This window comes from Aplidium turbinatum, chromosome 2, assembly GCF_918807975.1.
Source record: "Aplidium turbinatum chromosome 2, kaAplTurb1.1, whole genome shotgun sequence".
Taxonomy (NCBI): Eukaryota; Metazoa; Chordata; class Ascidiacea; order Aplousobranchia; family Polyclinidae; genus Aplidium; species Aplidium turbinatum.
In genome coordinates, this window is record NC_137473.1 from 29,339,351 (window position 1) to 29,356,505 (window position 17,155).

A 17,155-nucleotide genomic window follows, 5' to 3' on the forward strand; every position below is an offset into this window, starting at 1 on the left:
GTCCTGCAATAGAATCGTTACACCACGCAATAACTGCTTTATCGGGATTGTAATCCGGTATTGAGGGACCATCTAACGACACTAAATTGTTTCAACTGCTCGCAGCTCAGTAAATTGTTTCAATTGCATACCGCCTTTCATAAAATCTGACCATTTATTCCGTTATGATGTCACCATTGAGGGTTTGAAGTCACTAACCCACAGCGGGAACATTTCTGAACTATGAAGACACGTGTTTTTCCCTCGGATGTCAACTAACCTAGTTTTCCTTTTTAACAACGATTCAATGTCCGACAACATTGAATCGATATAAAAACGACAATATTGCCAGCCAATGTAAATTAGCACTTCGGATTAACACTTTGCAAACAAGACCTACAGCGCTGGTAATCGCAGCTGGATATATTCCATACAACAGCAAATGTTCCCGCTCAATACAACAGTGGTGATTATGACGCGCTGACCTAATTCTGCGTCACTCTTATTACATATTTTCGACATTTCATCCACGATCATAAGATGTGCTATCTAATAATGAGTTAGTAGTGTAATTAAGTTGTTGTTGTGAGCGAAATTGTTTTCACAGAGAGCTCATTTTGTATTATTACAGATGTGATTCGAAGGCAAGCCAAGGCGACGGACAAAGATATCGAATCTGAAGTGAAGCGGTATTTGAAGGCGGCTGGTGACAGATAGCAAAGCCAGATAGCACAAAAAACTCATTAATCTGAATTTCTCTGCTAGCTTCGTATTAATTTTTATTACATCAGAGAGTACAGTGGAAGCAATGGTAGTGTTCTTGATGTTGCTGTGTATTTTCTTCCAGTGCTGTGATTTTGACGTATTGCAATACCTACAATATATGCTTATAGTACAGTACTTACTTATGATACTGTAGTACGTAGTACACAATTGGTTCTAACCGGGAGTAAATTTTACTTACCCCTACCCTAGGCCTAGGGTAAATCTTGCAAGCAAACATTTTAATCAAACTCATTATAGCTTCGAAAACCAAGAAAGTTTTTTTTGATAGAATTTTTTGCTTAAAAATTATTGTTTCGCGAAAACTGTCAAAATTCACTTATGCAGCTGCTGGGCTTTTACAAATAACCTCATGTTTATAGTCTTTAGCTTTGCTCTCCCATGGCTTGGACTTGTAAATTGTTTTGTTATTTGTATTACAAATGATCAGAAAAACCGCCATTCATTAATTACTGAAACATTTTTTAGCATTGTGTTACGAAAATGGAGCTGTGGTAAGTCAGTGTATTAAAAATCTTCATTGTTTTCGTTGTTTTACATTCTTGAATTGCGTCTCGCTTTAACCACAAAAAGACAATTAATACACAAAATGCTTCAAAATGTTTTAGTGGTTTGTTTTGATAATTTCGCAAAACAACAGCTGCTGCTGGTGGCCGAAAAAAAAGGAGCTTCAGCAGGGCGACATTCGTCAGTCCAGCGACAGTGCGCGCAGCCGGAAAAACGTGCCAGTAAGTTTAGCGAAATTCGTAGGCGTACAGACAGCGCGCTGTTAACTAACTTGAGCGACTTTCGCCATCGAGGCGCTTACGCACAGCCGACTTTATTGTCGAATTTCGCCAGCGTTACGCCGGTTATGCGATGAGCAGATCGGTGGCTGGCGCGTCGCCAATAACTTCGCTAGCGTGGAGCTGGCTAGACGCCAATCTTTGCTACTTGGGGAGGGAGAGTGATCGAAATACCTTCTTCGCGCATCTACATAATCGAGTCCGCTTCTTGCACAAGGTATAAAAGGAACAGGGCACCTTCGTATCGACAAAAGCGACCTGCTCTTACGTATCCCCAGTTGACAACCATGACGCACCCTCTGAAAGCTACCCCAGAAATAGCTCTTCAGAAAGACCAAGACGGATGCGTAGAGCCCCTGTGTGGTTGAATGATTACCGTACTACGTAATTTTCTTAACCTACAACCTGATGACATTCGGCATTTGTGTATGGAGTTATATGTGATATATTTTAACTGCATTAGCCCAGATATCACTGATAACTTTTAGCATTATGCTTGCATCTTCACCTCTTGAGCATTTACCCTATCGCCAGTAGCGTATCTAGGGTATGGCAGGCATGGCTCGAGCCATAGGCGCCACATTGATAGGGGCGCAAAAATCGGTTGGTAAAAATTAAAATTTGTGACTTACACTGTCTTCAAAATCTAATTTGCGCCCCATGCAATACAAAGGTCAAAAGGAGTCTTTCTTTTACTGTAGCCATTGTTAAGCAATGGAATTGTGACGTTGCAAAAGCAACATTGTGCCTCTCCTGGCTCATTTTTGCGTTCAGTCAGGCACAATTGGAAGTTTAGTAAAGTCGCTAAGCATCGATTACTTGAAGCTTAGAAGTAGTACCAGAACTTACTTATTCATTTTTATAAGAACTAATAAATCTAATCTGTTGTAGGCCTATGAGTTCACTTTGGCCTGACCATAGCACTCATTCTGTTTAGGAAGAAATTAGCATTAAAGTATTATTGAGTCCGCCCCGTTAGTTCAGTGTTCACGCGCCCGGCTCAAGATCACGCGGCGCTGGTTCGGCTCTCGGGGTGTGCGCTTGAGCAATGCATTTCAGGACTGCTCTGCATTCAGCAGCACCTGGTGAATGGAATAATTCCCCGGTAACAACATTTCAACAATCGGAAACTTCACTCTGTCAATCTCGGTAACCGGCCCTGCGTCAAGAGCCTCTACAAGTATGCTAAACTACCAGGAACAACCTATCAAGGCTTTGTCAGTCCGAGGATAAAGATTCAAAACCAAACCAAAGTCTATAAGCATGATTATATGAAATTTTGAGACCAAGAATTAGGCTACAGGTATGATTTAATTTTACGTGCTGTGCTGGCGCTGCCTAGCACTTAGCAGTCTGACGTTTTGAGGTTCATTCACAACTTCACAAGCTGTGGTTTATGAATATACGCAGAGGTGGGTACCCGCTACTTTTAAAGTAGCGCGCTACCCGCTACTTGGGCCAAAATAGCGCGCGCTACTGCTACCCGCTACCAATTTACAAAAGTAGCGCGCTACCCGCTACCGCTACTCGGGCCAAAGTAGCGCGCGCTACTGCTACTTCTTCCGCTACTTTTGTCTAAAATGACACTAGGAAACACTCGTCCCTATAGTGACGCAAAAATGACCTTGAAAACAAATGTTATCATTCGTTTACGCTGTCATTTTAACGTCGTTATAGAAAACACATTCAATAGGAAATTTATTGTTACGCATCTTTCAAAAACACGAGCATTTCAAAATGAGAGTCACTAAGTCCTGCCCGCTTTCTCTCAGGTTTCGCTTAAGCACATCTTTTCCAACAGAGAAAAGTCTCTCCACCGCAGCACTGGAAGGAATGGGGGTGTTGTATTTAATGAACAGATATGTTTAACTCGGTATTCGAAAAGCTCAAGGACTTGCTCTTGTCCGAAAAAAAGCGTCCACAATTGCTGCTTCCTTCTGCACCGACGTTTCACGGGATGGCGCAAACACTCCAAAAAATACATCCTCGGAGTCATGACTGGTGTTGGTGTCACTCTTATCGGTATCAACCTGGCTTGTTGTCTCGCGCAACAGTCGAATTACATCTGTCTTGACTTTTTCTCACAGTGCGTCACAGCGTCAGCATTATCCGTGGAAACGTAGTGCAGAAATTGTAGCCACGAGGTCTTGAAGGAGAGATGAAGACATGATGCCATAACGCATTTCATGTTGTTGAAGCACTTGTTGAATCGTTTCTTCACCCCTTCAAGGACTTTCACTTTCAACTTCTCACAGGTCATAAGATCACTGATCTCGGACAACTTCTTCTCGCAAATTGTATTGGTTGGAAGCAAGACTCCGTAATATGCCTTGGACTCGCCCTGAAGAATGTCTAAAGCCTGGCAGATAGGCTTCATCACACGGAGATTATATTCGCCGAAGAAGTTGACGTCAGCTAGAAAGGACCGAAACTTTGCAACCAAGCCGATTATATAGCTGCTTGACCACGCCAGTATTGCAAAAAAAAACAAGCATTTTTTTCAATTTAAATTAAAAAGTAGCGGGTAGCGGGAGTGCGACTGAAAAAAAGTAGCGCCTCTCCCGCTACTTTGGAAAAAAATAGCGCCGCTACTGCAGCCGCTACTCCAGCTAAAAAGTAGCGCCGCTCCCGCTACTTTTACCAAAAAAGTAGCGCCGCTAGTAGCGCCGCTACAAAAGTAGCGCGCTACTGCCCACCTCTGACAGAGGTGGGCACCCGCTACTTTTAAAGTAGCGCGCTACCCGCTACCGCTACTTGGGGCAAAGTAGCGCGCGCTACCGCTACCCGCTACCAATTTACAAAAGTAGCGCGCTACCCGCTACTCGGGCCAAAGTAGCGCGCGCTACTGCTACTTCTTCCGCTACTTTTGTCTAAAATGACACTAGGAAACACTCAAGTCCCTAGTGAAGCAAAAATGACCTTGAAAACGAATGTTATCATTCATTTACGCTGTCAATTTAACGTCGTTAATATAGAAAACACATTCTAAAGGAAATTTATTGTTACTCATCTTTCAAAAACACGAGCATTTCAAAATGAGAGTCACTAAGTCCTGCCCGCTTTCTCTCAGGTTTCGCTTAAGCACATCTTTTCCAACAGAGAAAAGTCTCTCCACCGCAGCACTGGAAGGAATAGGGGTGTATTTAATGAACAGATATGTTTTAACTCGGTATTCGAAAAGCTCAAGGACTTGCTCTTGTCCGAAAAAAAGGCGTCCACAATTGTTGCTTCCTTCTGCACCGACGTTTCACGGGATGGCGTAAACACTCCAAAAATACATCCTCGGAGTCATGACTGGTGTTGGTGTCACTCTTATCGGTTTCAACCTGGCTTGATGTCTCGCGCAACAGTCGAATTACATCTGTCTTGACTTTTTCTCGCAGTGCGTCAGCATCATCCGTGGAAACGTAGTGCAGAAATTGTAGCCGCGACGTCTTGAAGGAGGGATGAAGACATGATGCCATAACGCATTTCATGTTGTTGAAGCACTTGTTGAATCGTTTCTTCACCCCTTCAAGGACTTTCACTTTCAACTTCTCACAAGTCACAATTAAGATCACTGATCTCGGTCAACTTCTTCCCGCAAATTGTGATGGTTGGAAGCAAGACTCCGTAATATGCCTTGGACTCGCCCTGGAGAATGTCTAAAGCCTGGCAGATAGGCTTCATCACACGGAGATATTCGCCGAAGAAGTTGACGTCAGCTAAAAAAGACCGAAACTTTGCAACCAGGCCGATTATATAGCTGCTTGACCACGCCAGTATTGCAAAAAAACAAGCATTTTTTTCAATTTAAATTAAAAAGTAGCGGGTAGCGGAGTGCGACTGAAAAAAAGTAGCGCCTCTCCCGCTACTTTGGAAAAAAATAGCGCCGCTACTGCAGTCGCTACTCCAACTAAAAAGTAGCGCCGCTATCGCTACTTTTACCAAAAAAGTAGCGCCGCTACAAAAGTAGCGCGCTACTGCCCACCTCTGGTAGTAGGCTAGTATCACTCATATCGTGAGCAGTAGCCCATCGAGAACGAGGGATCAGACAGAGAAAGCGAAAAATCAATGAATGTCATCGCGGAGGTTGTAGATAGGCTACTTTATTTCAAGAGCTCTATGCCCCTGAAAAGAGCGATTTTGTTGCAGTGGACCTCATGCTATACCATCACAGCACGCTTGGAACAGTGATACCTTTCCGAGTGAACGTTTTCAAGGCTTGTTTTTGAAATACAACACACCAATACGATCCAGCGCTGCTGTGGAACACATGTTTTCACATGGAAAGGACATTATGCGTCCTAAACGCAGCAGATTATCAGACAAACGTTTTGAAATGCTTGTGTGTTCACAAGAAAATAACTAGGCTATAGGCTAAGCAGCTAATTACAATACAGTCTCAAAACATAATAGACCTGCTCTTTATTCATAGCTATTGTTAGCCTAAACTTGGTTGAAATAGGCTACTTCGGTTTTGTGAGACCCTGGCTGAAATAGCGCTGACGTCGTCAATTTCTTTGAGGGCTAACGCAATGCTTTACGCCGTAAAGTTTTTAGGCAATTCGCGCTGACGCCGTCAATTTATTTCGTTGACGAGTACAACACTGGTTAAAAGGAGCGGGAAAGGTGTAGCCTACGGTAGGCTAAAGGTGTCCCAATCGAAGACAAATCTATTGCAATATTGTGACATATCAGCAGCGCATGGGATAGAAGAGGCTGTTTCCATCTTTTATCTTTAAAATTACTTCAATCTCATGTCCAAAATTGCTTTCATCTGCAAACTATGACTTTCGTTATATTGTTGACTTCTTGAACAACCATTCGACCAAAGTCGCGTTGGTTCGATAGGAACCGAATTATTTCAGTTTAAAAAAATTAAAACTTTTACTGTAATTGGTTTATTTTATTTTTTAAAGTTGTATGTGTTGATACGATGTTAGAAAGTGTAGATGGAAGACTGTCCTTTATCCCATCCACCAAATCTTCCTTTCCATTTTCTATCTCATAATCTGCCTACCATCCCATACCCTGCGTATCAGACAAATCGACTAGAAGTTCTGCCGATTGCATCAGTTCTGCGCGCAAGAATGAATAAACAAAGAAAACGCAACGTCAGTTACCTTTCCCAGCCAGTCTGCTCATTTCAATCGCTTGGGTTAGACCAGTCCTGCACGACAACTATTCAATTTGTAGCATACCTTCATTCATTGGGGTGCTGGTATGTGGGATGTTGCAGCCTATGTGGTTCGTTTCATTTTACTGACAGGTTTAATACCGAAAAATAAAATTAAACAAATACTTTAGAGTTTATTCAACAAAATACGAAACTGGCAGTGGGCGCAAATTCATTCACGAGCAACCAAAAAATAACGCAAGACAGCTGACAATCGGTGATCTAGTGTTATTAGGCTATAAAGGAAAGGCGTTTGAAAACATACTGAAAACATATGAAAAAAGGGAGAATTTTTTCAGCGGTTATTGGATTGAGGACCTGAGTATGAAATATATTTAAAAAAAAATTTAACAGCAAATAGGTCCATTATTTCAAATTTTAAAGATCGCAGGCTACATGAACTTTAAAAAGAGCACGGTTTGCAAAACACAAAAAGATAGGTTAAGAAAATTCATCTTGTTCTAAATATTCCTTCAACGTCGCCATGTCCAGGGGAACTGACAAGTACTCGCCGCCATCTGCTCCCTGCAACAAAAACCATCGCAGCAATCACAAATTGAGTCAATAAGCAAATAAGCCGTGATTTAAGAGTTTGGTTTTGAATCTTTATCCTCGGACTGACAAAGCCTTGATAGGTTATTCCTGGTACTTTAGGTTCGCATACTTGTAGAGTCTTTTGCCGAAGGGTCGGTTACTGAGATTGACAGGATAAAGTTTCCGATTGTTGAAATGTTGTATCCGGGGAATTATTCCATCCACTAAGTGCCGCTGAATAGACAGCAGTCCTTAGAATGCGTTGCTCAAGCGAACACCCCGAGAGTCGAACCAGCCGCTTGATCTTAACGCTTCTTCGTTCACGATGTCACGCGCTAACCAACGGAGCTATCCGCGCGGGCTACCCTTCTCCTCATACAGTTATATAGGTTGCTTGGATACGCAAGGAGTGGGGGGTGGCGCTTAAAATCCTTCATTGAGCTTGATATTTGAGTTTTTGTTTTCTTACTTATCATGGCTTTATTGCGTTATCCTCTATTTTTCTTCAACACAATTTATTGATAGTTTTGTGTAAATGGAGTTTAGTGAACACGTAGTTTTGTTGTGATATAGCAATAATTATAACAAAAATTATCTGTGATAAAACAAAAACAGAACAGTTTTATGAACTTTGCAAAACTGTTTTATGACCTTATCTTACCAATGTTGCTAAACAGCTACAAATAAGGAAGAAATGAAGCGTAAAATACTGTGTTGCCGTGCAGCAATACTGGGAAGCAAAGGGTTAAAAAATAACAATTTCAAACTTTGCTCGCGGACCACCAGGCAAATGTCCGCGGACTACAGGTTGAGAACCACTGTTCTAGAATACTAGCAGCTCAAAGTTGCAGGTTTACTGCTTAAGTAGTATTCAAAAGGTAAAAAGGTAAAGGTTCCATAATCAGATACTGAACTTTGGGGAATGAGAAGATAAGATTCTCATTATACTAAGTCTTCGGCACTAAAGAGAGGGTGGCCAGTAGGGTGGCTCGTTTTTGAACTTTTTTTTAAAATTTCTCTCGGGGTAGTGGGGAAATGGTGCCAATGAGTGAGAAAACGCTCATGACAAAATTTGAGATTCGTAACAAATTGTCTTCAGCCTCCTCATGGGGCCCAAAAATCGAAAAATGGGGTTAAAAACGCAATTTTTTTCAAAAATATTTTTAGTTTGGGTAGATACAATATTGTTTAGATATATCTAATTAACCTAAGAAAAAAAGTTGGAGTCATTTGAACTATTCCTTCAGCTTCCTCACAGCTTCTGAAAATTTCCATTTTGCTGAAAATTTAGCATTTTTGTTTGTGGTTACGATACATAATTGCGTTAAACATTTTGCCAGCTGTAAAACGTCATTGTATTTCTCTTTGTAGACCTGCCCTGAGCTGTTGCGTCATTTTTTAATGAAATTGGGTTAATTTGGTAGGAAAAAGTGACGTATTTTATTTGAATTTACGTCACTGACGAAGTTTGTAGTTATGTAACCACAAACAAAAATGCAAAATTTTCAGCAAAATGAAAATTTTCAGAATCTGTGAGGAAGCTGAAGGAATAGTTCAAATGACTTCAATTTTTTTTTAGGTTATTTAGATATATCTAAACAATATTGTAACTACCCAAACTAAAAATATTTTTGAAAAAAATTGCGTTTTTGACCCCACTTTTCGATTTTTGGGCCCATGAGGAGGCTGAAGACAATTTGTTACGAATCTCAAATTTTATCATGAGCGTTTTCTCACGCATTGGCACCATTTCCCACTACCCCGAGAGAATTAAAAAAAAAGTTCAAAAACTAGCCACCCTAGTGGCCAGTTCCATTCTCTCGGTCGCCTTTACTGCAGCAACTACGCCCACCCTATTCATTACACCCTGGGTAGGGGTGAGCAGTGTGTTTCAACAACCAGCTGAAGCCGGGAGTCGAACCAAGTTTGCATAATTGGAAAGCCAACGCCTAATCGGTTGCGCCATCTCATCATTCAGAAGGAACGTACCGTAGTGCAAAATGGCTGCTGGAGCGTGTGAAGGAGGAATGAGGTATGTTTTGCCCTTGAATAAAGAAGTTACTTGGCATTTTGTATATCAGAGCCAAATAGACTGAAATTAATATTAATTTTGAAAAGAAACCCTCAAGATTTAAAGACGTAAAAGAGCAATTACTAGAAGACATCGTAGGCGTATGGATTAAGTTTGGCCTGCCAATTTTGAGTAGGAATCAAGTACAAACCAAATTAAAAGATCTGTTAAGAAAACATCTTTAAAGAGGGAAAAAAAGAAAAGCAGCAGTCATAAGGAAGGATGGCTAAGCAAGTTACCGTATGCGATATTTGCAAATGTAAGTGCAGTCATGAGCAGGAACTGAAATTTCACAAAGGCAAAGTTCTGTGCGCATGTACATTTGAAGATTGTATTCCAGCGATAGAGGTTGAATTTTTGTTAGATCAGAGAAATGAAAGAAAGATGATGATAAAATGGAGTCTGGATAATAAAATTTCAAAACGAGCGATGAAAAAAGTTAAAAGAATAAGGAAAGAAATGGATACTGATTCACCCTCTACCTTTGCTTCCGTCAGTACAGCTGTTGCTGCAAATGTATCTGGTATTACTGCTACAAAACGTTTTTTTAAAACTTATGATGCACGGTACGTGTTTTGCTCCTAAATAAGTGCTTTTTCGTCATATTTCTTTAATGGTCTCGAGGTAACTGTTCTGTTGCAACCTAGCCATTGTATACGTAATAGGGTGGGTCGAAATTTGGACTTTTTCTCCGATTTCATTGCTGCAAACTTTCTTTCTTGCTAATAGTCATAAAAAGACATTCATGAAAGTTTGAGCTTGATCGGACATCGTCTTCATTTGTAAAAATCGCGACTTATAAAGCCACCAAGCGATTTTTTCGAGGCTTGAAAATGCATTGTTTTTAATAGGGAGTTGTTTTCACGAGATTTGAAAACGTCATAACTTACTCAATTCTTATTGTAAAAAGATGATTTATGCGTCAGCAGATTCAATATAATTAGGAGAATCCAATTCATTGCGTATTGACTCCGAAAAATGATGACGTCATCAATGACGTTATTAAACAGTAATTTGCCAATAGCGATAAAACTGATAATCCTACATGCTTCATCTCTAAGTTATTTGATAATGAATTGATGTACTTTCCAAACATAAACATCATGCTGGTACTTGATGACGTAATTAATGATGTCACCTACATTATTAAGATGAAACTGTTAAGATAGCATCAAGAACAGGTGGCAAGATTTTTATTCGCAAAGAACACTACAGTGTTGTTCAGAAACCTGGAAATCAGTATTTAACTGCTGTCAGTCCAATAACACAAACGGCTAAAGATATTACAAATGCTCTCATGAACTCTTTAAAAAAATATAACATGGTGCATTGTGTCAAAGTAGTTGGGTTTGATTCCGTGAATGGAAACACTGGGTTTAAATCAGGTGTGATAACTGGACTGGAACAACGCCTTGGTCATCGCGTGAGTTGGTTTATATGCATGTTGCACACCAATAAGCTACCCCTTCGACACGTCCTCGCTACATTAGATGGATCTACCAGTGGTGACAGATAATTTAAAGGGCCATTAAGGAAGCTTCTAAGACAATGCTTCTCAACCTTTTTCAGTTCGCGACCCACTTTTAATGCAAGTTTTATTGTGCGACCCACAATGAGATATGACATCTTTGTTATGGCATCTTACTACTGGCGTACCTACTGAAATAGTTAATGCAACACAACACATCTCATTGTTACACATTTGTTACATTGTTGCATAATTGTTACGTAATGAATGATAATGCAATAATTTCCCGATTTAATAGAAAACAGGGTGCACAATTCATAAAAATGGAAAGTCAGCAAATGAAGTGAAGATAAGAGTAGCGATGGCGAAGGCGCAGTACTGTTCAAGACCAAACTGCGGCTTGTTTGAAACAATTATTGAAAAAATCAACAATTATAAAAAAACTTTGAAGAAACAAAATGTGACTCCAAGAAAACATGGAAGATCATTCATGAGATGATAAAGGGGAAAAGAAATTCGAATAATAAAAAGCTTTCTTCAACTAAATGATAAAAGCTATAAAACAGATTCTATTGAATTCATTAATTTATTAAATATTTACTTCACAAATATTGGAACTTTAATGGCAGTAGTCCGGGAGCGGGGATGGTTGACCCTGCATTGTTGTATTAAGTTTTTTTTACTGTTGATTTTGGTAGCCAAGGGTCTCTATTTTCAGAAACTGCTTGATGACATGTCGTCACCTTTGGGCAATTTGAGAAATTCAAGATGGCGTCAAAGATGGCCGCCATTACCTATAAATGACCATAACTCCCTATCCATTCACCTTAGAAAGGTGATTTTTGTCTCTATACCTAGGTTGTAGGGGTCAGGCTATCCATTAGAGCTAAGTATTATGTTAATATTGTATTACACACATACAGTAATAGTAATTTCCAAGATGGCCGCCATTACCCATAAATGACCATAACTTCTTACCCATTCACCTTAGAAAGGTGAGTTTTGTCTCCATACCTAGGTTGTAGGGGGCAAGCTATCCATTAGAACTAAGTATTATCTTAATATCGTATTACGTATATAATGGTAATTTCCAAGATGGCGTCAAAGATGGCCGCCATTACCTGTAAATGACCATAACTCCTTACCCATTCACCTTAGGAAGGTGATTTTTGTCTCCATACCTAGGTTGTAGGGGTCAAGCTATCCATTAGAACTAAGTATTATGTTAATATCGCATTACATAATGGTAATTTCCAAGATGGCCGTCGTGACACTAAATTATCTTACATAGCCTATCATTCAATCTTGGAGGAAAATATGAAAAGGAAAACGACAACAGGTGTTATATTATAACAAATGTTTTTTAATTGTAATTCTAAATTCTCACACAGACTACCAAACACATATTATACAATTTATGGCAGGCTGCCACTTTACCAAGTAATCTACACTGTTCACTAAGCAGACTGAGACGTCTGAAAAACGGCGTCCCACAGGGATCGGTCCTGGCTCCACTTTTTTTTAACATCCACACCCACGACCTGCCAACCACGGTCTCCACAAAATACGCTTACGCGGACGACCTGGCAATTCTCCACTCCACAAAGTCGTGGGAAAGTCTAGAAGACACCTTGAGCCAGGAAATGAAAACTCTCTCAGCTTATCTCCAGAACTGGCGACTGAAACTCAGCGAAACCAAAACTGTGGCAGCAGCTTTCCACCTCCACAATCGGTAAGCTGATCGTGAGCTGCACGTCCAGAACAACGGAAAATCTCTGTCACTCTGCCTCGAACCAAGGTATCTTGGGGTGACACTGGACAGATCGCTCACATACCGCCACCATTTGGTGTCACTGCGCAAGAAACTGACATCCCGCTCTGCACTACTCAAGCGCCTGGCAGGCTCTAGCTAGGGGGCGAGGGCTGACACTTTGCGTATAGCAGCCTTAGCCCTTGTCTACTCTTCAGCAGAATACTGTGCACCTGTTTGGTGCCGCAGTGCTCACTGCCATAACATTGACACTGCCATAAACAGTGCCCTGCGCACAGTGACCGGATGCCTGCGTCCCACACCATTGGACAATCTCCCCATTCTCGCTGTATCCAACCCGCCGAGCTTCGTCGCGAAAAAGCCACTCTGTCCCTCAGCCTACGGGCACTGGAGCCTGACCACCTTCTCCACTGCGGGATCTCTGCTCTCCCAAACGAGCACCCCTTCGACTGAAATCAAGACACCCATTTGTGCCAGCCGCTCAATTTCTGATCAACGAAGCTGATGAACGGGACATCTTTTCGGCTGCTTGGGCGGACCATGGATGGAATTCTGAGTGGAGGTTGGGCACCACCAGACTCTATTCGTTCATCCCCGACGCTGACACGCGCCCCAATGGCCTGACACTACCAAGGCGGCATGGCTGCGCCTCAACCGTCTCCGTGTGGCGTCGGGTTTTTCCGCTCAACCATGCACCAATGGGGAATGGCCTCTTCCTCCTCCTGCGAATGTGGTGCCGAGGAACAAACCGCCGACCACATCATCAATGACTGTACCATCTTCAAGCCACCTAACGGAGTGAGAAGCTCTGCGTGTCATGGATGATGAAACCAAACACTGGCTGCTCTCTAGTAGCCTTCCAGTGTAGTCCGGGAACATCGTGAATCTGGGGTGGTAAAAGAATAGACCCTCGGCCCCAGACGCTCACACGACGACGACGTATAGTTTGCTTGAGCGACTTCTTGCCACCTGCACTGCCTATTTCCGACATGAATATGCTGGTCGCCAACGTTTTGGGTGTTTCGGATTTTTTTCAAGCACACATGTTTCACCACAAAACAAACAATGTACTTTGAAGATAAACCCTGATAGTGATGACCGTCTCCTGGTCTTAGGCGGAATGTAAGACGAGTATTCTGGATTCTTCCTTTTGTGCTTTTGAACCTGCAGGCTTGAAGTGTATGTTGAAGCGCAGTTTCTGTGACGTATAACTGTGCAGTGTGCATTCAGCCTTCAGGATTTTCATTGTGCATTCAGCCTTCAACTTTTTCTTCAAGAAGCTCATGATACCTGTCCCCATAGGTTTTGCTATGCTTGATAAAGTTTTGAATACTGACAATACCGAGGGTCTATCCTTTCAACGGTTCAGTCTTATTCTCACATCCAAATTTGCACTGTTCTCTTTCTCCATTCATGTTTCACTATTGGTGATCGTCATACTATACTATAGGCTACGGGCAGCACCTAAAAAGACAACAGTAAATTATTAGTGCCTGTCTACTACAATATGATATTTATGGCATTTACAGGTAGTTATGGTCATTTATAGGTAATGGCGGCCATCTTGGACGCCATCTTGGAAATTACCATTATGTGTGTAATACGATATTAAGATAATACTTAGTTTTAATGGATAGCTTGACCCCTACACAACCTAGGTATAGAGACAAAACTCACCTTCCTAAGGTGAATAGGTAGGAAGTTATGGTCATTTATAGGTAATGGCGGCCATTTTAAACGCCATCTAGGAAATTACCATTATTCATGTGATATGATATTAAGAGGATATTTAATTCTAATGGATGGCTTGTCCCCTACAACCTAGGTATAGAGACAAAAATCACCTTCCTAAGGTGAATGGATAGGGAGTTATGGTCATTTATAGGTAATGGCGGCCATCTTGGACGCCATCTTGGAAATTACCATTGTGTAATACGATATTAAGATAATACTTAGTTCTAATGGATAGCTGAACCCCTACAACCTAGGTATGGAGACAAAAATCACCTTCCTAAGGTGAATGGATAGAAAGTTATGGTCATTTATAGGTAATGGCGGCCATCTTGAATTTCTCAAATTTCCCAAAGGTGACAACATGTCATCAAGCAGTTTCTGAAAATAGAGACCCTTGGCTACCAAAATCAACAGTAAAAAAAACTTAATACCGCAATGCAAGGTTAAGGGGAAAAATGGCGTTTGGCTCCCAGACTACAGCTAAAATTCCAAATTCAAATGTAAATTTTGAATCATTTATGTTAAACAGAAAATGTTCTTCTTTTGGCTTTTCTGATATAAATGAGATAGAAGTATCTGATGCTATAAGGAGCCTCAAAGCAAATAAAGCTTAAGGCATTTTTGAAATACCTTCTAAATTCATCAAAATGGCTAATGTAATTATATGCCCTTTTTTTAACAAAAGTACTGAATAAATGTGTTTTGCAAGAAATCTTTCCTGATGTACTCAAAAAGAGTCTGATAATACCTGTACCAAAAGTTAGTTCACCTTTACACTCTACAGATTTGCGACTAATTTTTTTATTGCCAACTTTTGCCAAAACTTTCGAAAATTTTTTATGTATAAAACGGATGATGAATTTTATTGACAAATATAGTCTAATATTATAACCCCAGCTCAACATGGTTTTCGTGAAAATGATTCAACAAGCTTAGCATTGACAAAATTTATGATGATTTATTTTCTAACTTGAATGATCACAAATGCACATGCTCGGTTTTTGTTGATTTAAGTAAAGCTTTCGATACAGTTGATGATGGCATACTTTTAAAAAAAACTTCATCATTATGGCTTTCGTGGCAAGTTTTTAAACGTTTTAACATCTTATCTAACAAATAGAATACAAAGTACAAAAATTAACGGTAAGAATTCTAATTTCAATGTTGTTAAATGTGGTGTCCCACAGGGGTCAATCCTTGGTCCCTTGCTTTTTCTTCTTTATGTGAATGATCTTCCAAATGCATCTTCTTTTTCAAGTACACTTTTTGCTGATAACGCAAACTTTCATACGGTATGTCAGATAAATGCCTGTCATCTCTCCAAAAAAATGTCAATAGAAAAATAGGAAAAATTGATGTGTGGATGAAATCCAATAAACTTAAATCATTAAATTGTAGTAAAACTACTTTTATGATCCTCTGCAACAAAAAAAGTGCAGCAGAAAATTTTAGTCTGTCCATCAGTGGCCGATCCATCAAAAGGAAAAAAAGTATAAACTATCTAGGTGTAACTTTGGATGAGCGATTGACATGGGATAGTCATATTATTAATCTTAGAAAGCAGCTTGCAAAGGTCTGCGGCATAGCATTTAAGCTGAGATACATTGCCCCATTAACAATATTACAAACTTTATATTATGCTTTGTTTCAATCCAAGATCCAGTACTCGATTATCAATTGGGGAAGAGCAAACTTTACATTGCTTGGTCCACTTCGAGTGTTTTTTTTTGCTGTTTTTTTATCTTTATCCTGCATTGCGGGAAAGCGGACTTGAGCGCTATGCATCGGTGTACGCCTTCCGACGTACACCTGACCCACGCTGCAGCCGACGGCAATGTCTGTTTTCGTTTGTCTACTGAACTTAGGACTTAAATTTGGTACTACCCATTACTCGAAATCGATCACTGGGTAGAGGCAATTATCGTAAAGTTTCTTGCCCAGAGAAACAACAGCAAGTGCGGGTGGCTGGAGTCGAACATGCAGGCTCTTGACTGTGAGCCCAACGCGCTAACCACTTGGCCAGCAGTGGCTGAGTGGTTACAAAACAAGTTCATTTGATCCTGCTTATTTTTGCCGAGGTCAACAAATACAACTGTTCTTTATCACCAATTTAATGTGCTCAGAATTGACGATATTATTAAATTAGAGACTGCAAAATTTATGTACAAATATGTGCACAAAATGCTGGCTGCTTTATTTTTGTAAACGAAATTCACCATCATAAAACCCGTCAGAACCAAAAGAATGATTCTAAAAATTCTCCAATGGAGAGCTGAACTTTCACAATTTTGTTACGACATTATCTATAGGTCTGGGACTTTGAACGTAGCACAAGATGCTATTTCAAGAGCATATTGTGCCAGCACAGCAGACACTACACTGTACGAAATTCACGACAAATTATGTCACCCAGGGGTGACAAGAATGTTTTATTTTATTCGTATGAAAAATTTACCGTATTCAGTTGAAGACGTTCGACGTTTGACTGCTAATTGTGAAGTATGCTGTGAAGTAAAGCCACAATTTTATAAGCCACCGAATGCTACTTTAATCACATCTACCCAACCGTTTGAGAGACTGAACATAGATTTTAAAAGCCCGATACCATCAGTTTCTAAAAATCGTTATTTTCTTACTATCATGGATGAGTATTAGGGTGTTTCATTTGCTCCCTTTATTTGAATTTTGATCTGTCCCTAAGTTAATTCTGTTCCATTTGGGAAAAAAATAACCTGGAAATAATTTTTAATTTCATGGCCCCCCGTTTACCCCCCCCACCGCGACTCCGAAATTTTTGCCTACTTCAATCGCCATAACTCAAAAACCACTTTAGATAGACATGGGTTGTTGGGTATCAAAGTTATTGCCATAC

The 17,155-nt window shown here is 40.4% G+C and overlaps 1 protein-coding gene across 2 annotated transcripts in view; it reads right to left on the minus strand.

The window, feature by feature from the left end:
* Positions 1 to 6,825: 6,825 nt before the first annotated feature.
* Positions 6,826 to 17,155, minus strand: part of LOC145786724 (origin recognition complex subunit 2-like) — a 77,148-nt gene continuing 66,818 nt past the window's right edge. For both annotated transcript variants that reach the window (XM_082598460.1, XM_082598453.1), the window contains exon 15: positions 6,826 to 7,230. In XM_082598460.1, coding sequence (XP_082454586.1) covers positions 7,147 to 7,230 — 84 coding nt within the window. In that variant the 3' untranslated portion in view covers positions 6,826 to 7,146. The remainder of the gene's footprint in view (positions 7,231 to 17,155) is intronic.